This window comes from Eubalaena glacialis, chromosome 2 (genome assembly GCF_028564815.1).
Source record: "Eubalaena glacialis isolate mEubGla1 chromosome 2, mEubGla1.1.hap2.+ XY, whole genome shotgun sequence".
NCBI lineage: Eukaryota > Metazoa > Chordata > Mammalia > Artiodactyla > Balaenidae > Eubalaena > Eubalaena glacialis.
Genome location: NC_083717.1, coordinates 146,839,037 through 146,861,552, shown reverse-complemented (window position 1 = coordinate 146,861,552; position 22,516 = coordinate 146,839,037). Strand labels below are relative to the sequence as shown.

At 39.2% G+C, this 22,516-nt stretch overlaps 1 protein-coding gene across 4 annotated transcripts in view; it reads right to left on the bottom strand.

Moving 5' to 3' along the window:
* The window catches only part of FRMD6 (FERM domain containing 6), a 73,917-nt gene that overhangs the window by 3,654 nt on the left and 47,747 nt on the right, over positions 1-22,516 (bottom strand). For 3 of the 4 annotated variants that reach the window (XM_061182545.1, XM_061182547.1, XM_061182546.1), the window contains exons 4-12: positions 19,952-20,055; positions 18,899-18,975; positions 16,487-16,673; positions 13,156-13,311; positions 9,862-9,927; positions 8,902-8,970; positions 6,236-6,410; positions 1,318-1,653; positions 432-563 (exon numbers count right to left, since the gene is read on the bottom strand). In XM_061182545.1, the coding sequence (XP_061038528.1) occupies positions 432-563; positions 1,318-1,653; positions 6,236-6,410; positions 8,902-8,970; positions 9,862-9,927; positions 13,156-13,311; positions 16,487-16,673; positions 18,899-18,975; positions 19,952-20,055 (1,302 nt within the window). The remainder of the gene's footprint in view (positions 1-431; positions 564-1,317; positions 1,654-6,235; positions 6,411-8,901; positions 8,971-9,861; positions 9,928-13,155; positions 13,312-16,486; positions 16,674-18,898; positions 18,976-19,951; positions 20,056-22,516) is intronic. The other variant, XM_061182548.1, reaches the window with a different exon arrangement.

Below are 22,516 nucleotides of genomic sequence, written 5' to 3'. Positions count from 1 at the left end.
GTGCCTTTCCTGCCTGTAAGTAATTTGCTCCAAAACCCAGAACCAGCACCAGAAAACTCAGTATCAAGCCTGGTGCTCAGAACACTGAACAGACTCCTGCCAAACTTCCACGAGAACGAAGGATAGAGCAGTACACTATGTCACTACTCAATCTTAGCTCCATGTTTTTAAAACAATGGGCTCAAATTGTAGAGATTCTGGCAAACTAGGATGATGCAAAGAAGAAAATAAAAACATCCATAACCCCATCATCCAGAGAAAAGGCTATTAATATTTTTATGTATATTTTGCCATATACATGTAAACATTTTTATAATTTGAGATCATACTATCTCAACAATTTGTACCGTTTTTCTTACCTAGGTTTCTTATATTATTAAGTATCCTCTGAACCCACTAGCTAAGGAGAGGACCTTCCCGAGGGAGCTCACCAGAGTGTCCATTCAGCTTCCGAGACAGGAGCATGTCCTCTGTGATGTAGATGCACATGTCTGGGCTGACTTCCAGGGACTCTTCGTTCATCCTCTCCAGGTCCCTGGGGTCGTCAACCAACATCTCTATTTCTGACACAGAAGAAGGAAAAGACATTTAGTGACATAAGGGGAAATGGCCACTGTAATTCATAGCCACACCTTGAGGGAGGTTATTTAATTATTCATATTTAAAAATAAATCTGCTAATGAGACTCCACAATAGGAAACTCTAGCGACAACTCTCAACTAGATGCTGCTTCTCTTCTTCACAGGACTGCTGTGTTATCTACATGTCTGCTAATGCCATGTTTTGACTGTCAATTATTCTTTCTCTTTAAGAAAAAAGAAAAGCTGTACTAGCATGCTGTGATAACAAAGGGCCCAAGGAGACTGATGGGTCGTCTGCCTCATGCCAAAGCAGACTGTCGACAAGGACAGAATGAGTAGTGCATGAAGCTCCCCATCACCCACAGCTGCCTTCTCTCAGAGCATTCAGCGACTTGATTTGATATCCACGTGAATTCTATAGTAAGCACACGTATGCTCTGCAGTTTTCCTTAATGGAATCAGTGTATCTTTTCCCCAAACCTGAATGCTACAGCAATTATTTGAAACAGAAAAATAAAAAAGATGCACACAAGTACTAAGTTTGCTGATACAGGCTATAGGTCTGATCGTATCTCCTTAACACAGGGTTAAGCAGCCAAATGCTGTGTTTCTTTCTTCTCTATTACTACATCAATTCTACAGAAACAATAATGCGAAAAAACTGGAAGAGAAAAAGCAGAGCATCCCAGACGGCAGGTCAGCACTGTTAGCTCGAAGGGCCTGGGGGGCAGGTTACCATCATCCTGCAAATCCTCCTCCAGCCGGTCCTTGCCGCCACTCTCCACCCCGGAGGTGTGGGAGCTGCCGTGGCTGGTCATGGAGCTGCAGGTTTTCAGCTTGCGGTGGATGGCGCTGCCGGGGTAGACATCTTCGGGGCCCGCGTCCCGGGCCTTGGTGTCGGCCTCGATGCCCGAGGTGTGAGAGCTGCTGTGGCTGGCGGTGGAGTGACGGGACAGGCGCTTATGCTTCATGCTGCCCGCGCTGCTCCCGCTGGCCCGGGACCGCTTCTCCAGCTGGTCCATGTCGAGGTCCAGGTTGTCGCTGATGTAAGATTCCCGGTACTGCTTCTTCTCTGTGTGGTGAGGAAGACAGCTCGTCATTATATTCAACCAAGGCAGAAGGAACAGCTGATTAGCTGGGGTCAAGCCAAGAACAAGTACAATTTCACATTCAGAAGTGAGTGACTGGAAAGTGCTCATTCTGATAGGAGCTCAATTTAAGAAGACTGCAAAATGAATAAAAACCAGTACCATAGATATGAGGTGAGTATTTAACTACTCAAAGAGTTTTAAAGCCTCAAACACCATAGAAGAATGCTACTCAAAGTGTAAGATGGCAGATCACTTCTTGTCTGCAAACTGTTATCGGTCCACAGTGGAATAAGTTCAGGAATTGAGAATAAACATTTAGAAACTTTTAGAGTGATCTGACATTGCCAGGACATCCACGAATGTGATTTTGAACTTTGCAAAAGGATCGGTCCACAGTGGATTAGAAGTTCTTAAAAATCTGGTCCTTCCCCACAGATAATTTCAAAAGGACTGCTACAGAAACGGTTCAATAAATATACTTATGCTAATTGCCTTTCATTTGATTTATTCATCTGTTCAATTTGGGCCATTGTTAGCTTAGCTCTAACTGTTGAAGACAATTTAAAATAAAATTATTCTTCTGAGAATTTCTTTCAAAAAATTCTAGAATTTAGATTTTCATGGATGAAGATTGCTTTTCTCCATTTAGGCTGAATCAGTGAGGTTTTACCATCTATTAAGAACACATAGTAATCACTACTGGTTTGATAATTTATACCCATGTAGCCTCTGATTGATGAAACTGTTCTTTGATTTAACATGTCAGTACACCTCTTTAACGTAGCAAAGACACAATATTGGAAAGTCCCTTTTATCCAATGCTAAACTAACCATTACATAAAGGCACAAAGTTACAACTGAGCTACAGGTGTACAACTGATACAAACATACTATTTTTGTGCTTCAGGTCAGAAATTTAAAACAAAGAAATAGTTAAACTGCCTTGTATCTTTAATACTGATGAGAAGTAACACATTAGAACAATGTTAAAAATGGAGAGTGCATTTGGGGAATGTTAAATTGATATTATTTCAGAAACTGCTGACTATTAGACTAATTGGGTTCTCAAGGGCCTGTTAATGAATTTAATTGTATTGTGTCTTGGTTAAGTAAAAATACTTGCACTCTTGATGTTTGAATCCAGCTCTGAAGTATAATCACCACAGGCTTCCCCAGAGAGGGAATGAACATCAGCAGGAAGAGAAAATATGCATTCCAGGATGCAAAATGGAAAAAATGCTTGGAGAAGGTTGTGTGTACATTTCTGGGCTTCAGCCCTTTCATGTCAATTCTAAGGAATCGAGCTGAAACACACAAAGGTGAGTGTGTGTAGCCACACAGAGGCAGACTGGAACCTTTTTTACTACAAAATAAGAAAATAGTGTTTCAGACAAGGTGACTCAGAGCCTAACACACACATCACTGCAACAAAAGTACATCCATCTACAGCCCATTTTTCAGGGTTAGACTGGGTTCTAATGATTCCTATTTTCTGAAGGCAACAGGAGTTGAGATGAGATGAAGAACTAAAGGGGTTTGCAAAATTCTCATACTTTCTTTTCACTGTAGTTTCAATACAATAGCCATGTGGCCCTTGGAAGGGTGGAAAGTAAAGAGAAAAAGTAAAAAAAAAAGTCCTATATGGTGTTCGAGTTCTAAGACAATTGAGAATTGTGGATCTAATAATTTAAAAGCTTTTCTATCTCTTTACAAATAGCCCTTTTACTCCCAAATTTCTGGTAGATTTGGAATCAACTACAGTTATTCTATACTCACAAGCATAGTCACTAGAAGACAAGTACTTTGCCAACTTGTTTTCTATCTAATAGGAGCCTAGCATGAATTACTTCCTGTCAATGTGTCAGCGCAGCCTTGGTGTTCCATGTGCTGGCTTCTATTCCTGTCATCGTGCTTTATCTCTTAGACCCTCTGCGAACATTTAAGAAGCTTCACACCAATCGGTTACAAAATGAGGGAAATGCTGAAATAATTCTGGAAATTTATTCTAAGAGATGCAAAATGCAACCTCTCACCCCCTAGTAATCACTGGTGTCAACAGGGCAAATCATCAATGTGCCAGTGTTCTATTTATTCCCTCCATTGTAAAAGCCCACAGACCACCAAGTTTTTCATATGTTATTTTGTAATACAATGCAGTCAACGTGCCCTCTTGACACAGACCTAAGAATAAGCCCTAGCTACTGAATAAAGTTGAGTTGAAAGAAAATTTTAATGACAGAAAGCATTTTTTATCCATCTGTTCTAAATACCGTAAGATTCTTGTGATCATTTTTACTATAAAATGAGAAAATAGTGTTTCAGACAAGGTGACTCTAGATGAAATTTAATTAAGAAAAATATAGATTCTTTTCATGCTGTGATTTTGGCTAATGTTAACAGTTTTTTTTGTTTAAAATGATAGAGTCCTTAAGTGTGGGTGAGATAACTGGATTCAGGCCAAGGTAAGTCCAAAGAAACTGTTTCAGGTTTTCTTCAGATCTCGAGGGATTTCTAAGCAGAGAAAACTAAAGATGTAAAGGAAAAAAAGCCATCCCCGCAAAATCTATCTATATGTATTCATGTAAAAGATCCAATCTGCACCTTTATCATTCCCTCACTGCCCCTACTCACATAAGCCCTCAAATGCACTTGGTGCTATGCTTGATAACAGACAAAGCTCTCCCCTCTTAACACGACATTCTATGTAATTTTGCTTTAGAACCTGTAGGGGAGGTTTGTTAATTCTTTCAAGCTCTAAGGGGCTCCCGTTAAGGTCACCTAAACAAGAATTTACTAAAATGCTGCCGGCAGAGAGCTGCTGGAATAAGTGAATTTCTCAAGGTGCCAAGTTGGCCATTTAGGAATGTAGCCAACTTGGCAAAATGATGGGCTCTGCACCTAAGTTACCTAGTCTCACAAGCTTCCTTGGCACTTCTATCCTGTTTAAATTCCTAATCTTCATATCAGCGTCAGAGAGATATATGCATTTATTATACTGATGAGTCATCATGGGAAAGAACTGGCAGTCTGGCAGCAGGGGAAGCCAATACACTTGACAGTGAGACCAATTCTCTCCGAAGACAGATGCAGTTTGGTGGCAGACAGTGGAAAATGATTCACATTCCAACTGCTACTTAAATTACAATGGCTTCTCCAAACTGGGTCTCATGTAAATTGACAGACAGCTTTTGAGAGAAATCAATCAGATGCAAACCTCTATAAGGTTTTTGTTTGTTAAGAGAGAAAATGGTACAGATGAACCTGTCTGCAAGGCAAAAATAGAGAGACAGATGTAGAGAACAAACATATGGACCCCAAGGGGGGAAAATGGGGGGGTGGGATGAACTGGGAGATTAGGATTGACATATATCCACTACTATGTATAAAATAGATAACTAATGAGAACCTGCTGTATAGCACAGGGAACTCTACTCAATGCTCTGTGGTGACCTAAATGGGAAGGAAATCCAAAAAAGAGGGGATATGTGTATACACATAGCTGATTCACTTCGCTGTACAGCAGAAACTAACACAACACTGTTAAGCAACTATACCCCAATTAGGAAAAAAAAAAAAAAAGAGGACAGGTACTTGTCTCACTTCTATAGGAAAAGTGAGGTCTGAGAGGTCGAAATCTGTTTCCGATATGGACCTAAGATATGAATCTGCATCTTAATGTTCATGCAAATACCCCAAATCGAATCTGATCGAATTACCAAGAATTACTACAAAATGAGTTTGCAAAAAAAATCAAAGACATTAAAAAACCAAATATGCAAAGTAGCATTTTTGGGGATTAGAAGCTGGAGTGTGCCGAACAGGGTAACCACAGGAGATAAAGAGTTAACCATTAGGTTAATACTGTGAAGTTGAAGTCTGCTGCTAGAAGCCCCCATCCCCGTCTTCCTCTCTTCACCATGACTTGACCCCCCTTTCAGGGCCCGGAACTCTGAAGCCCCAAAGGCACTGCTCTATTCTGTGTCTCAGCAAAGCTCCCACAGGACTGGCTGACGAGATCCTCAATTGTAAACTTCTCTCTCCTTTGTTTGTCTTTCTTGCTCAGCCAGACGTGGGGCCTCCTAGAAGTCAACAAGAGGCTGGAGACATTCTGTGACCCACCTTTATTGTCACTCTAACCTAAGGAATAATCACACTGGAAGGAATTCCAGATAGCCTGTGGATAACAGCACCAAGGTGGATCAGCGTATAAACAAAGCTCTGAGATGCAGATAAAAGCCGATATGCACAGAAACCCTGGCCTGCGCCTTCATGTGGTGGCTTTCTGCAAGAATTCTCAAGCCAAGTGTGGGGAAACCTTACAGAGAATGTTCTCGAAGGTAGCTAAATGGCAGGGATCATCTCGGATATGCTGACTAGCACTGTGGGAGGTGGGCCTTCCGGGACAGTGCTGAGATGAAACAGGAATGCTGCTGGGGATCTGGAGATGCCGGTCCCCAGGTCCCACTCTTCAGAAGACTAAAGCCCCAGTTCTTGGCAGCTGTAGAGTACGGGGCCCCGGGTGGCAAAAGCACCATCTGCTTCCCGCCCCAGACCCTGCAGGACCTTCGTTTTCCTCCAGCTTCCGGATGTGGCGCAGGACAGGCTGCAGGTTCATGTAGAGGCGGTGGCTGTTACTCAGGAGCTGCAGCAGGTGTCTGGAGCGCATGGGGCACCCCGTGTAGTAGATGAGCTTCCTGGCTGAGGGCAAGCCATCTGGCAAAATCTCAAACTTCTTTCCCTGTGGAGGGAAGGCATGAATCAGATCAGGAAGAAAAGTGTCCGATGTGCCAAGCTCCCCTTCATTTGCTAGTTAGTAAGGAAAACTACAGACTCAGAAATAGATGTATAAAGCTCCATCCAAAATTCCCGGAGGATAAATTACTGTTTTCCCTTTCAAAAACGTCACAGGACAGAGGATTACCAAAAATTCAGGGAAGTGCCTAGCCAGGGCCTTCTGGTTCCATCTTTGGTTTCTCTGGCTGGCCAGGCCATTTACATAATGGAGAAGAGAAGGGCCCATCACAAAAGCATCCTTAAATGTAATCCCAACACCCTAACTCTGTAAACAAGACAACAAATTCTAGAAGGGTAATGCATTCAAATATCTGTTGAACACTTACAATGTACCAAACACTTTGCTAGGCCCTGAGAAAATAACAGTGCAGAGGACAAAGTCCCTACCCCCATGTCACTACATTCTGGTGGGAGAGACAGTAAATAAACACATAAAATAACTGCAGCTTATGATAAATTCTGGGAAGGAAATAAACAAGGAGTTATGATAGTGAACAATAAAGGATATCTATTTAGGTTTTAGAAAAAATGAAAAACTCTCTAGTTGGATAAAAGAGGGAGCTGGAAGCCAGAAGGACAGTTAGAGGGATGAGACAGGAAGGAGAAATAAGAGATGGAAGTAGCGTAAGTATCTTTCTGTCAGTAGAGGAATCTCATTCATTAGGTTTGGGATCATTAACATAAAGTTCTAAGTTGAGGGCGAGGGTTTGGCAAAGTTCCTTACAGTTATGGAATGTTATTAACTCCTTTAACTTTCCTGACAATGAATAGGGCAGCAGGACTACAGAAAGGAATATTCCAGGCACAGTGATTCTCAGCTGGAGAGGAGAGATAAAGCAAAGAGGGAGGCATATTCTAACTACACACTTAACGTCAGTGCAAAGCAATATGGGTTTGTGTAACTCAGACGTGGATGGAATTTCTTACCTCTCGACTTTCCATTTTAAAAGGAACCAACATTGGCTCTCAATGCTAGAATGCTTATAACTTACACTTAATGAACACTAAGCATGTATTAACTCACTTAATCCTCACAAGTCTATGGGGTGGCGGGGGGACAGTCAATTATCCCCATTTTGGAATGAAGAAACCAAGGCACAGAGATGTTAAGTGATTTGCCCAGAGTCACACAACTAGGCAGGGCTGGGCTGGCTGCAAGAAGAATCATCTGGGAAGTTTGCCAAAATAGATTCCTGGTCTCCACCCCAGACCTACTGAATCAAAAATCTCTTAGGTGAGGATGATGAGGCCCAGAAATCTAAATAAGCTCCTCAGATGAGAGTGATGCACAACTACATTCAGGAACCACTGGGGTGCAGGACCCTTAAGAAATTCAATTTCTATAAATGTATTTTATTACTTCTTAACTGGGGACATGAAGGGGGCAAGTGGGGTAATAATTTGCTCATTTACAAATAGCTCCACTCCTTTCCCAAAGAGCTTGAACGAGAAAGAGCCAGTGAGTAGGAGGCAGGTCAGGCCCCATTTAATGTATGAGTGAAGTGAAATCAGATTGGACTGTGCCCAATGTAAAGTCAGAAACAGGTCTTTTAACTCCCAGGGCAGTGTGGAGTCAGTGCCCAAATGCTATTTGGCAACAGAGCCCTTTATTTATATAGGCCATCTTCCTGATGGAAAGAAAGAAGCACATGTGTCCTAATCCTTATCTTCCTCCTTTCTTTGTGTATTTTTTCCAATAATTTCTGAACAAAGCAAAATTATGAATTTTAACGACCACTAGAAATACACATAATTAACTGTAATTCTTTGAACCCTCCCGCAAATGGATACAGCTGACAAAACAGTGAAACAGCTGGGAAAAATCAAGAATCTGCTCCAACAAAAGAAAGCGTATCATTCTCAATAATCTAAAAGTAAAAGTACTTTTCCCGTTAAGAATTGCAGTCCGTTCTTTATAATGATGAGTTTCAACAGACAGATATTAATAGAAACATCTTTTTATATCACTCTTTATTCTTTGCTCAAGAGAAGTTAACTTCCACAAGAACTGGCCAACCCCCATGCTAAGAGTAATTTACCCTCTGATTACAGCTTTCTGTTTTCTAACCCCTCTGCTGTACATTTTTTAAAACAATTCTGTTTGATGAATTCATCTTGAACTTTTCCCATCACATTTCTTCTGAAACTAGAATAAGTTAGGGTAGAGTGGTGGGGACCAGATACACAAATAAAAATTAGTAATTTCTTTTGCTGTAAGACTCTGTGGTTTAGGTTCACTACTGAAAAGTGGCAAGGATTGTAATTATAGCACACGCATAAGAATGTAAGACAGCTAACTAACTATTTTCATCTTCAATTTTGAGAAAATATCAAGTTTTGTGCCTGAAACAATATTTTGTTTAAAAAAACAAAACAAAAAACAAGTCCACAAAAACAAAAAACTGAGTATTTTAAGTCAGTTATTTTAAACTTACCACAAACACCAACTTTCCAACATTGGTCCAAGGGAAATCATAAAGTAATTGTTTCTCTTCATCTAAATTCTGTGGAAAGAATTATAAGAGTTACTTATAACTCTTACAAGTAATGCACAGAGAGTTACTGAGGAAACTGACAGATATTCTAAAATAGCTCTAACTTCTTTCCCAGAAAACTAAAATACAGTAATTAAAATCTGAAAGAGGTCCCCAACTCTCTTTGGAGATATGCAGACAGTAATTAAAAGAGGAGTGATACAATTCTGTCGCTTTTGGTTCCTGAGTGACTGCGTTAACCTGTCCTTTTAAGGCAATCTTTTCCCTTCTGGCCTATCCCTAAATTTAAATAAAAAGTCCAGAAGACTCAGGCATTCAAGAGATGAGATAAGGCACTCAGACTTTCATAACTGGATATTTTGCCTATATTGAAGATAAGGCATCCTTTTATTTTCCCCGGTCTCACAGAGGGAGGCATCTCTCTCCCTTGTTGATGGCTGTAGCATAAAACCATCCCACCTGCAAAAGGATGATGGTAACTACTTACTCAAGGGACAGGTTTTATCAGAAAATTGTAACGGAAATTAAAATGTCTGGTCAGTCACTGTATTAAAAATTCATTTTTCTTTCCACAGTTATAGATGCACCAGATGATAAAAAAGAATATTAAAAATTAATGACACACAAAGAAAAATGTCTGGATATTAATGATCTGTGAGTGATGAACTGGGGCCAATCTTTGGTTTGTTGTTTTCTGTTCTAGAGGACTTATTAGTGTCAAGGATCAGACTGCTTCACTTCGTCTATCCCACATTATCTACATCTGTGCTAGACAAACAGGAAGTAATGACCAATCAATGGCTGGAAATGGACCAGTGAACCTATCGCAGGACCAGGCAGGCACAGTGCCACAGTAAGACATAGTGGATGCCATTTGACACTTACTTCCCATTAACTAACCTGAAAAATCTGTATTCCCCGCATGGTCAATCCAAGGGTCAGAGAAGCTTCAATTTCCCTTTTATCCTATAGGAATAAAATTGTATGAAAAAGTATATTTTTCTTCTATAATGAACAATTCAGCACCAAAGAAAAGAACCAAAGATAAATTTCAGGATTAGAAAGCTTTTGACTTAAAATAACTTTGCTTGTCTTTCTGCATCCCTTGTTTTCTATAAGATTTAAGAAAATCATGGGCACATATTAAATCAGTAATGGTATTTTCTACTTTCTAAATCCCTGCGATTTCAAAGTTTTAGTGTTTTTACTATATTACATACACTTTCATATCTGACAATATTCTAAATATTTGTGTTACTGAGACAGTAAGTAAGACTATTTTGCTGCTTTTACATCATTTTTTAAATCTTCTCTCTTATGCTTAATCTTTTCTCAGAAGTTAGAATCTTGAATATAAGGTCGTAGTTATATTCTGAGGTGTACTAGACTTTATGTGTTTAAAACTGGTTAAATCTCCCAACTCTGAAAACAAAGTCAGAGGCAAGCCTGAATAGTTAATGCTCTTTCATGAAGATAGCTAATAAAGCTATAAAAGCTTTACATTTAGTTAGTCTTGAAAGAAAATACTTATGTTTAAGAAGTTCAATTATCACTTGCCAATATGATATACATTCTACCAGCTAAACCATAAACTAAAAAAAAAAAAAATACTACCACAAGTATAAGGGAAAAAGTTGTACAATTAAGAATGTATTCTGAACTTGGCCACATCTTCTAAGTGCTCATCTGTAACAAGTGGATATAAGGTATAAAGTTCAAAATAGAAAACAAAATTGCTGAGTAACTAAAATATTTTCATTATGAGATTTCTCAATAAAAACAATAAATGAGTACATGCAGATCTTTATTACATTTACTGCCCGTTTTTGCATGATCATGGAAAGGGATATTTTTAGAAAATGCATCCTTACCTGGCATAGTAAAGAGAAGCCACAGCCTATTTTCACTATGGGGGCTGTTTTTTCCCACTAATACTCTTTACATCAAGAAAGGCACATACAGTACAGGTTTAACAGGAGAAACCAATCCATCACTATGAGCTTAGGCCAATTTCCCTTTCAAGGCTGTTCTCGTTGCTTCCTGAAATAAGATTGTGCTCATAAAAATGCTGGTGGTGCGTGTATGAGGCGCGTATTACTGGGAAAGAGGCACAGAGGGTTTTTTGGTTGTTGTTCTTGTTGTTTTAAGTTTCCTGTCTTCTGTCTCCATTTTATTAACAGTCCTTAAATGAAGCAGTTTTAATGGCGGCCACGTGATTTCTTTAAAGAATGAAAATTCTGCCTATAAGGAAAAAATATCTATTTCCCCACCTCATTCAGTTCATTGGTATTAGTTATCTTGTTTTAAGCAGACCAGAGTGATTTTCTATGACACATAAAAGTAGTGCACTTTAAGCAAATTGAAGGATTAATTTTTCCATGAAAGATAAATTGGAGACATCTACTTCACTAAAGGATTCCTAATAGGATCTTAATAGGATTCTTTAAAATACCAAAGCGTCCCTAGAAAATAAAAAGCAACCAATATTTACTGAGTATTCACTAATGTGCCAGGCACTCCATCTGGTTATTTCAGATTCACCATCTTGTTGAATCTTCCCAACCTGTGATATGTATAGGATCATTCCCACTTAACAGATGCCCAGGATTGTAGCAACAGTTGCCTAGGATCCCAGCAAGAGTGAGTGCTGATGGAGGGTTTATAAAGCCACAGTCTTGCTGATATATCATTCATACTTCTAATACATTTAAAAATATAAATTTACTGTCAAAAAATGTCATTTATTTGCATTTTCTCATATAAATTGAGGTGTCACAATGAACTCCCTTAAAAGAAAAAAAAGAATTCAGTCTTCCAGCAATTTAGCTGAAGAGATCTTGTGGAACTCTATGCCTTTGAAAGATGACAGGGCATTAACAATGCATCTCTTGCACATGAAAGAGAAAAAATAACATCCTTTGCTCTCTTTTTAAGTCTTTTGAACCAGCCAGGAAAATTACCCAGCAATATATCCAAACTATGGTCTAGTCTCCAATTGTCTAGTTATGCTAATCTTACCACAAAGGATGTAGGAGAGATAACAAACCTAATAATAACAATGATAATGGTAAAGGCAACACGTTTAATTTCATGCCTAACACATGCTGGGTACTGTTTTAAGCACTTTTCACCCACTAATTCCTTTAGTCTTCAATAAACCTCAGAGTTAATTGGGTATGTTACCATCCCCATTTATCTATGGGGAAACTAAAGCACAGAGCGGCTAAGTAACATGCCTAAAGTTACACAGTAAGGGGTGAAGCTGGGATTTAATCCCAGCAAGGTAGGCCCAACAGACCACACTCTGAACCACTTCATCCTATTTGGTTGGAGAATAAATATACCTTTGAATACTTAAATTCAGGGGTTCTTGCCATGGAAGTGATACTTGTGAAATAGGGAGAGGAGTGGGAAGGAGGAGCAGGAGAGAAGACAGAACGTGACAAATAGTATTGCCAGTGATTCCCTGCAGAGCCTGCCCCAGTTATTATTTGGGTCTGTGACCTCTGACCCAGGATGGAAAAATGAGGCTAGAGACACAAGAACACAAAACACAAGGACACGGGAGAAAGGCAGTAACAAACTTCAGAGTGACAGCACAGAGTCAGTGGTTTAAGCACACAGGCTCTTGTCAAGTAGACCTGGGTTGAATCCTGGCTCTTACTAGTTTTGTGATCTTTGGTGTGTATCCTGGTCTGTAAAATGAAGATTACAGTCCTATCTTATAGTTATGAGGATTTTTAAAAGAGGATAAATAGAAAGTGGCCCCATAAACACAATACTCAATAAACATTAGCTATTGTGGTGATGTTCTTAGTACTAATGGATACATGCAGGTACGGCTTCACTTCAAGGAGTATTAAAAATTACTGATCGAACAAGTTGCAAAGGTTACCCCCCAAGGCAGAAATGCAGATTTGGGAAGGAGAAAAATAACTATTTCATAATCACTGAAAAGCCAGATGCACAATTTACAGCCACTTGTTATCTCAATACTAGGACCATTAAAGAGACTCCATTCTGCTCCCAGGACTGAGGAAAAGCATCATTGACTCCAAGACTGACCAATGATGACAAACAGCGGTTGAAATGAAACTCTGTTAAAAGCCCATTAAAAAAATTAAAATGACAACTTTCAATAAAAGCTTCTCCTGATCAAGGAGGTACGGCTGCAGACCTACTGCAGTTTTGTACCTTATACAATCTGTAGTAATGGACGGCAACATCATCCAGTCGGACGGCCTCTTTGATATATTTAAGATGAGCCTCAGAAGCTGTCAGTGCGAACTGATCTTTGTGCATGTTTGGAATGTGCTTCAGGATGTAGTCCTTTCCTCTCTTGGAAACAACCTGTTGGAATACAATGGGAGCGCAATGCAACATTTGTTGGAGGGATGCAAATACTACCCTCATCCTCCAAATGATGAAAGGATGAGAACCGAAAATAGCCCATGTAAACTGGCTGATTTCCATTAGAAAATTCCCACGCTCATTCTTTTTTGATCATCTGTTATGTGACCTGGCTGAATCAGCTAATACTAGAAGCTACAGAGTCAATTTAGCTGTAGTACTCCATATCTAAGAAGAAAAATCACAAGAAATGGGAAAAATATGTTCTCTTGGCTTTAAAATCACCAACAAAGAAAAACCATGCAAACTTGCACAATTTTGTCCACCTCACTGCTTATACTTGCAGAATTACTGGTACCATGAAATGCAGCCACTGTCAGCACATCTTCAGGTTCCGGATCCTACTTAACTCTTCTAAAATTACAGCCACAGAGTGGGAGGTTCTAAATGTTAATCCGAAGAAAGCAGGGGACTGTGAGGAATTCTCAGAAACATTTCTGGTTTTTGCATAAGAGGCTGATATGAACACTTTACTCAAATGCTTATGAGAAAACAGTTTCACGCAAATATTCATTACAATTCACTGCGACTTCAGTTTTCATCAGACAGTAGTCAAAGCTTTTAGATATCAAAAATATACAGTATCCAGTAGCTGCAGGCTCAAAGAAAGGTGTTGATAAGTTAAAAGTCTTAGCTGGTTTCACGAAGATTATAAAATATGGAAAGAATTATGCAAAGTGAACAAAAAGCATTTTAGTGCTTAAAATGACCAGGATTTGAAAATTAGAGAATTTTTAGTTTTATCATTGTTTTTATAGTTACTGATGTTTTGTTTCTTCCTATGAATATTTTAAGGAGAATTAAACATGATGAGTTATTGGCCAATAATCAAGTTTTGCTGAGAACTCAAGTTACAGATTTTTCTTTCTAGGTTCCTTTTACATGGAGATCACCTAAATCAGTACTTGTCAACCTTTTTCAGGTCAAAGAACCCCTAGAAAATAATATCTGTAAGGGCAATGAAGTAGATGATTTTGGTGATCGCAAGGGTTGAGGAAGCTGGTATCTCAGCGCCCTGGGTGCCATGGCACACTAATGGGAAGCTCTGCTTTAAAGACCAAGGGTCATTGAGTACCTGATGATAACTAGGGAATGTAAATACAGGTTAATTTTGGCCCAACAGACATTGCTATGTAATAGCCTGACATCTTTTGTGGGTTTTCTTGAACAACTGAAGCACAGTCAGCCAGTGAACAAAAGCTTATATTGAGCACCGTGATGTGAAATGCTGAAGAAACAGAAAAGGTTACGTTTACGCCTGTCCTTTAGAATATGCTAAGAAACACTTAGATCACTGGGTGCAAGAGACAAACAGAGCATTTGAGAATAAAATACTTATGTTCAGGGTCTTACTGAGCCCAGAGGAGGGGCACTGGGCACCTAGACAGTCTGCCCAGGGAACCACACCTGAGCTGATGAGCAGGAGTAGCCAGGTAAAACAGGGAGGGGGCCTCACCAGCTAAAGGAGCTGCAGACAGAAAGGCCCAATGTGTGAAACACCACAGTAGGTGTGGAGACACAGGAATTGCTGGGTGTTGCTAGAGCACAACACACAAGGTACAGGACAACCAGAAAGGAAGCTGGAAAGGCTGGCAGGGACCACATGCTGGGAAGTTCCTAGGTCATGCTTGGGAGCCAGGGCTTCACTCCGCAGATGAAGGTTTAAATCAGAAGCAAAATCAACTCCTCTGCAAGCTGTGAGTAAAGCCTGAAGCAAGGACAAGCGTCTGCAGGAGTGCTGATGAGAGCTGGAGGCTGGGAAACATGAAGAACCACGACGGGGAGGACACGTGGTAATGTTTAGGAAGTTAAGAGCAACAAAAATATAAGAGGATCTTATTTCTTAAGCTGGGTGATGCGGAATCAAGGGTTTATGTTAGAGGATGTTCTCGTCGACTGGATGGGGCAGGGAGAAAGGAGGGTGATAAGAAAGAGCCCCGAGTGACTCAAGTTTCTGGGTGATCAGGTGGACGGCAGTGCCACTGGCTGAGGTTAGGAACACAGGGGTAGGAACACAGAGAATTGAGGTGGGAAGAAGACGAATTTGATTTGGGACATTCTGAGTGTGAGGTGCCTATGGGTAAACAGCTGTCTTACAGACATAGGGGAGAGAAACAGATTCAGGAGGTGCCAGCACATAGGTGGTTGTAAAAAGCATTAACTTGGAGGAGATCTCCTGGGACGTGAGTGACTAAGTGTTAAATGCAGCAGAGAAATTCAGGAAAAGAAGTGAGAAGTGTCCACCGGATTTGGCAATTTAAAGGTCACCGCTGGCTTTAAGGACAGCACCATGAGTGGAGGGGGTGGTGAGGAAAGAAGGCAGATGGATGTGGGTTGAGGATTACACGTCGAAGTAAAGAAGCTAAAAAATCAAATATACGCCGTCACTTTTTCAAGAAGCTTTACTGAGAAGGGAAGGCGAGATTGGTAGGTCTTCTTTCCCTCCCTCCTTTCTTCCCTGAGGATGGGGAGGTGTGAACCAAACAAAGTATGTTCTGACTTAAGAAGAGTTAGTTGGGGTAGAGGCTGAAGATATGGGAGAGAGAGATGTCTCAGCAGAGACCTAGAGGAAGAATGGGAAGCGATATCAACAGGGTGGGGATGGAGAAAGGACCTCTGAGACAGTCAGTGCTCAAATAACCTAAGTTTTCTTGCTGAAGTAAGGGGGTGGCTCCTCTTTTGAGAGTGAAGGAGATGGTGGTCAGATCAAGCAGTTTACTTATACTTGTTTCCTCAACATAGGAGAAGCTGTGAATGATCTCACCTTTTAAAGAGTAATGTTTTTCTCCCTTTGAAGGGGAAAAATGCTGCTTGAATTAAGAGTAAATAAGAAGGTCAAGGCCATGTAAATGCCATAAGAAGGCTGGCAAATTCCAAGTTCCACCATCTTTAGGATGGATAGCAATCCTCTTCCTCATAACCCATAAGCAGATTGAGGCCATCGAGAGACTGTATGTGCCACGCTCTCAAGTGTGAAATGTGTATCTGGGCGTGATGGAGGGTGTACTGGCCATCAAACGTCTGGGTTCCCAGTTCTTGTAGCAGCATGACTACCCACACAATGAACTAGAAATGTGCTAGAGAAAACACTTTAGAATTTGAAAACAGTGCCTACCCAAGATGGGAAGTAAGCCTCGGGCTCAAAGTATTTTCCATAGTGCTTATTCCTTTTGAAGTTCCCAAGATCAGCCTGCAGCGCGAAGGCTGCCAGCAGGAAGTAGGCCTCCTCTCGGAGCACACACTGGGAATGAAGAACTTGTTTTCTCAGGTGCCAGTAATAATAGTATCTTGCTGCTCTGTCACTAGGAAAATAAAACAGAACTCACATTTTGATGGAACAATCTAAAGGCATGTAAACAGAACCCAAATCCTGCTATCCATCTGGTGACAAGAGCTCTTCTGTTCCTGCTCCCTCCTCCCCCTCCCTCCTCACTCACTGAAAAGGGGGAGGTTGTAGCTAATACCTGATTGCTGCCTAACTGCTGCTTCATCAAGGTCACAGAGCGTCAGGACCCCAAGTCAGACTACCCAGACTGCAAAAATAACACTTCCTATGGCCAACAGCATTTGATTCATTCAGAGAATGGAAAACAGATCTGAATCATTCCACTCCAATATGGGATATACTACATTGAACAAGTATTAGAATAGAAGCCTAGGCATCTGTTGTCTGTATTAAAATAATGTTGCTACAATAATGCTGCACACATGACACAAATAAGGACAAATCTGAGGAGACAATCCTGGCTTGAATGTTATGCTGTCCTTTTTCGTTTTGTTTTTCATCTGAGCACATTACAAATACACTAAGGCCCTTTTCAAAATATTTCTGTTTATATGCCCTACTAGAAAAGAATTTGCCTAACTATGAATAGTCTTTTTTTTTTTTTTTCCTCTAAGAATGAATAAACTGAAAACTCTCCTTAAATCTTTTTTTTTTTTTAATTAAGTGGCTGTTACTTTATGGGTGTGATTTTATAGGCACATGTTATAAGAATCATGATAGTCGTCACAAATGGAAATACTAATAGTGCACTCATTACAATCCATTGAGGTCAGAAATAAATACAGTCCCCATTAAATACACTGAGTAAGACGTGCTGACTGGGGAAAAATATGGTCAAGCTCCAAAAAAAGTCACAGGCAAACAGGACGCCTCTGTGATCAAAGTAAAAATGCAAGAAAAAAATGTGTGTGTGTGTGTGTGTGTGTGTGTCTGTGTATGTATTTAATGAGTATTTGTCTTCCTATTATTTTAGGTTGAATGTTCACCTGAGATTAATAGCTCATTAGTTGATGATAATAAAAACATATGGGTTTACTTTAACCAAGACTGCTTAAAAATGAAAAGTTTAAAATTTAAAAATAAAGCATTTATGTAATTTTTTTTCCCTTATGACTTTCCAGAGCACTTCTTTTTATAATGTTGAGTACACAGTGTTTGGACTAGCTCATCACTGGGGAAAAGGGCAGAAGTGTGGATCAATTAAACAGTCATTAGTCCCAGGGGGCTAATTAGTGGCTAAATAATATATTTTCCTTCTTTCCAGCACATTCCATTCCAATTAAGTAAACTGAGTAAAAGTTTTATATAAACTGAGAATAACTAGAAAAGTTTCTCTGCTTTAAAAACATTCTTTACGGGCTAATATTTTTTACTTTTTAATTTGCATGTGGCAGTAACATAGATATTAAGAGCAAATCTCAGATACAGCTCATTAGCCACATGTATCTTTGTCCCTTTTACGTGGGGTTTCTCAAAATTTAAAAATAAATAAGTAAAGCACAGAGTTCACATTTCTAGTATTTTCTATCAGCCAACAAAATCACCTCAAAGTCTTCCAGCACTGAATCCTCCTATACAAATAATAAACTGAGCTTCTAAACTGGGGAATTCTGAGTCTGTATCATGAGCACAGTATTATTCATGCACCTGCCTCCAGAAAAAGAATCAATTACCTGCCCTTGCCAAACTGCATCTAAGATTCTCACAGGATACCTCCACTGGGCGTAATCTTAGCTTTAAAGCTACTGCCAAGAACAGAAGCAAGACCCCAAAAGTGAAAAGAAAACCAGGCTATATAAACACCCATGCATTTTTATAGGACAGAGTTCCTGCTGCTGTTCCACTTCCCACACCACCACCAGAAAAGAATATAATCCGTTAACCAACTTTCCACTTTACACAAGAGTGCTAGCTCTTTCTTAAAGGAAATATCTTTTCAGTGACTGATTTGTTACTGAAAATGTGGAGTAGAGAAAATGTGAGCTGATGAGATTGTTAACATTTTCACTGATAGTCTAACATTATCACTCATTCATTCAACACATGTTTATTGAGTGTCTACTGTACCTCTGTTTTAGGGACTGAAGATACATGCGTGCGTAAAAATTTTTTTTAAAAATCCCTGCTCTTTTATATTCTAGCAGGTGGAGACAAACAATAAACACAAGTACTTCATCTGATATGTTAGAGGATGAGTACTGTAGAAAAATAAAGGTTCGGAATTTCTCCCTGTCCTCATACCTGATCAATCGACCATTTTCCACATAGTACTGCACGCGGAAGTGGATGATCATAGGGGGTCCAAACTGGTCAATACCCTAAACAAAGACATGTGTAAAAATCAGGCTGTTTTTAGTTACTTCAAAAGTGGGTTTCAAAAACAACAAATACCATTATTTACAAGTTACTTTTTAAACACTGAAAGGTTTGATCTACTTCTAGTGAGTAGGGGCTTGCAGCGGGTAGACAGTTGTCTCAGTTGTCCTAGATGGATACCAGGTTTATGCGAAAACGGGAAGTTTTATAACTATATCTGATACTCATTCACTGTAATGCCAATGACAACATACGGGAAGATAAAAATAAATGCCAGTGGAAATTTCTAGCTGAGATCCAGCTCCTCTCTCAGCTCTGTCCCCTGTGGTGACCATTTGCTCCTCATTACAATGTTCTGTTCGTCTGACATTCCACATACCAAATGCTAACATGCTGTTTGTTTATTTAGACATTCACGTTCCTTACTTTGTAGTTGGCTTTGAAGTAGCCTTCCAGTTTACTCCAAGAATTCTTAAATACAAATTGGAGGATCGAGGATTAGACACTGGGGATTATTACTGATTTGCGAGGGGGTGATCTTGAAAACACTAGGTAAATTCCCAGTGAATGCTCCCCTATGCAAATGGAAGGCACCGGTTCAATAAAGTAACCGAATATCAAATGTAAGGATAGTAAAAGTGGATTTTAAAATGACTAATAATTTCTAGACCATCAGTTTTGACAACTAACGTGGCCAAAGAACAGGAACAAATACTTTTTCCATGCTTTTCATTTCAAAACATTATCCCAAGATTACTAAAAAGTTATTATCCAATATTATGTTAGCAGATATTCAAAATCTATTGCTACATGCTATAAGCTATTAACACTTCACTAATGTGATATTTTAGAACTTATAATTCATTTCCCTTTCCCAATCTTTACTGTATAAAGTGTTAAGATATTTTTCTAATGTATAATAATTAAAATAAACCTTTTAAAAAATCAAAAGAATTTTGCTCATAAATGTAATCTCACCCAAGTGACTTCGTATTGTCGTACCTTGCTGGCCTCTTTCTTCCATTCTTTTGGACAATACTTATAAAGCTTTTGGGACAACTCCATATACACATGTTCATTATCTGCACGTTAAAAAAAAAGGAGACAAGGTGATAAAGGATAGATTTTTTTTAAAAGAAAAGAAATGGGTTTTTCAAAAAAGCCTCAAGATTTGTGAATGTGCCCTGAATTCACATATTACCAAGAAAACTCAACAGGATATTAAAAGATAAAAGGTTCTGTGGGATAGACATTAATGACCATCTTTATGAATTATTTTGCTTTTGCAATACAGAACACGTCTCGTTAAAAATATGTTAACATTTAGAAGAAATATTAGATTCCAACTCTTACTTTTACTTAGTTTCTGGGGTCGTTATAACTTACAGTTTAACTTCCAACACTGTGGGTGTTACTCGGTTTTAGAAAAACATGCTCTTGTTTGGCTCATAGAGGACCCATCTCATAAGTGCAAAGTAATGAAACAGGGCAGAAACACCGCCTTAATTCTATGTAAGAAATTAGAAAACATTGATGAGAACCAACCCATTCCCAAGTGAGGAGCCTGACCCATGTGTTTTGTGAAGAATAGTCTTTAAGACCCATGTGCTTTGTGAAGAGAAGTCTTTTAGACTATTCCTTCTCTGTCTCCTCCGCATAAAACAGCATGAAGAAATGATAAAGCATTACTCGCACTGCCTTTGGGATTGACCTTGTGGGAAGAGGAGAAGAATCTTATGCAAAACAAGAATGAATGCCAAAATATTTCTTCAAGGGAATGATGTTCTTAAGATGAACAGAAAGTAAGACTGCTAAAAAACCCATGTAAAAATGATCTAAACATGTGAAAACAAGCTGGTAAAAAATGTAAAAATTTTCCGATTTCCCAAATGGACTCTTTTAAAGAGAGAGATATTTCATATGAAAAGTCTTCCTATCTTGTACAGTTTTCAATCTTTTTAAGAAAAAGCTCCTTCCTTTTCCTCTAACCATCACTATGGGGGCATGTTCTTGGAAAGCCCTGGATACAAATGTACTCATTCTGGAAGAGAAGTGTGTCTCTTTGACTACTCCAAGGATAACACACTTGACCACGCTGTCACTCATGACTGAATGTTGGAGTTTGACTGGAAAAGCGTCCTAAGAGAACAGGAAGGGTAAAGCTACTTTTTGTCTATGAATGGCATATTAAGTCAACCAGTTTGGATGAAACGCGTAAGGAAGAGGTCCCCAAAACAAGAGGACGCTACTAAAATCCACTTATCACGTCAACTAAAACTATCTCCCATCTCTCTTATGTTACCAATTAAACATGAAATGGACAAGATCAGACAACCTTCCTGTTGAATCTGATTTGTGTTTGGCTTGAGTTCCTGTCTGAAGAAGCAACATAATGAATAGAACAGACTGTTCACCATAATGGCACATACATATTTTTTTAAACTATTACTGTGTCTCTACCATCTGACAGTTTGACCAGAGCTTTGTACTTTAGGAATTCTCAAGCACACATCAATCCTGAAAACAGGTGGAACAGTGATTTCCATTTGACCTGAGAGAAAGCTGAAATGGAGAGAAGGCAAGGGATATGTCTAAAGCCACATGGCTAGCTATTCGTAGAACCAAAACCAGAACCAGGTCATCTGATTCCTGTTCCAATGTTATTTTGCCATCCTGCAATCTCTCTTTTAAAAAGGACATCTGAAAAACTCTTATTTTGAAACCTAAGGAAGCTGTAAACTGGTTTTATGAGATTGACTTGTTCAACAACAAAGATCAACAGTCTGGCTGTAGCTGGAGTAAGAAGAATTAACGCTGAGTACAAAATAAAAGTAAGGTTATTTAGAATCTGTAGGGCATCTTATACCCCCAGACCCTTCCTTGAAAGAATGACTGAGGTGTGTACTAATACAAGGATAGAGCTGAGCATTTGTGTTTTTATTGCTTTCACTACCACAGGAAGAAACTGAAGAGCAAATGGTTGGTTCCTCACTTCCTGCTCCATGCTCTCTGGCCTCTCCAGAGCTATCTTTTTAGACAACTGAAAACTGCTCACATTTTGGAGCTTAACTTGTTGATCAGTTGATCATGATATACTTTCCAACGTGGCAGACCTAAGCATTTTATGGTACTAACCAGATTCTCAAGATATCATAAGCCTTTAAATTGAAACCAATTCCAGTAGTAGAAAATAATTCATATCTAAATATAAAATATAGATAAATTTCACAAAAAAAAGGTCTCCTTGGAAAACTGAGCAGAGATTTGAAAGGTTTTTGGCATCTAGAAGACTAACTTTGAGAAATCTTAAAATATGATTTGAAAGAAGAACGTTTTAAGGAATGGCTGCACTTAAACCCTGGGAACTTAACTCTAACTAAGGTGTTATTGGCAGAGAAAGCTTATATGGAGCCCTTTGCTTGAAAATCTTTTCCACATAAAGTATACAGAAGAAACTGATCCCATATCTCCAAGTCATGTGTTCTGACTGGAAAAAAGAGAAGGGGTAAGGAAGGAAAAAGAGAAAACAAGAGTAAATTAATA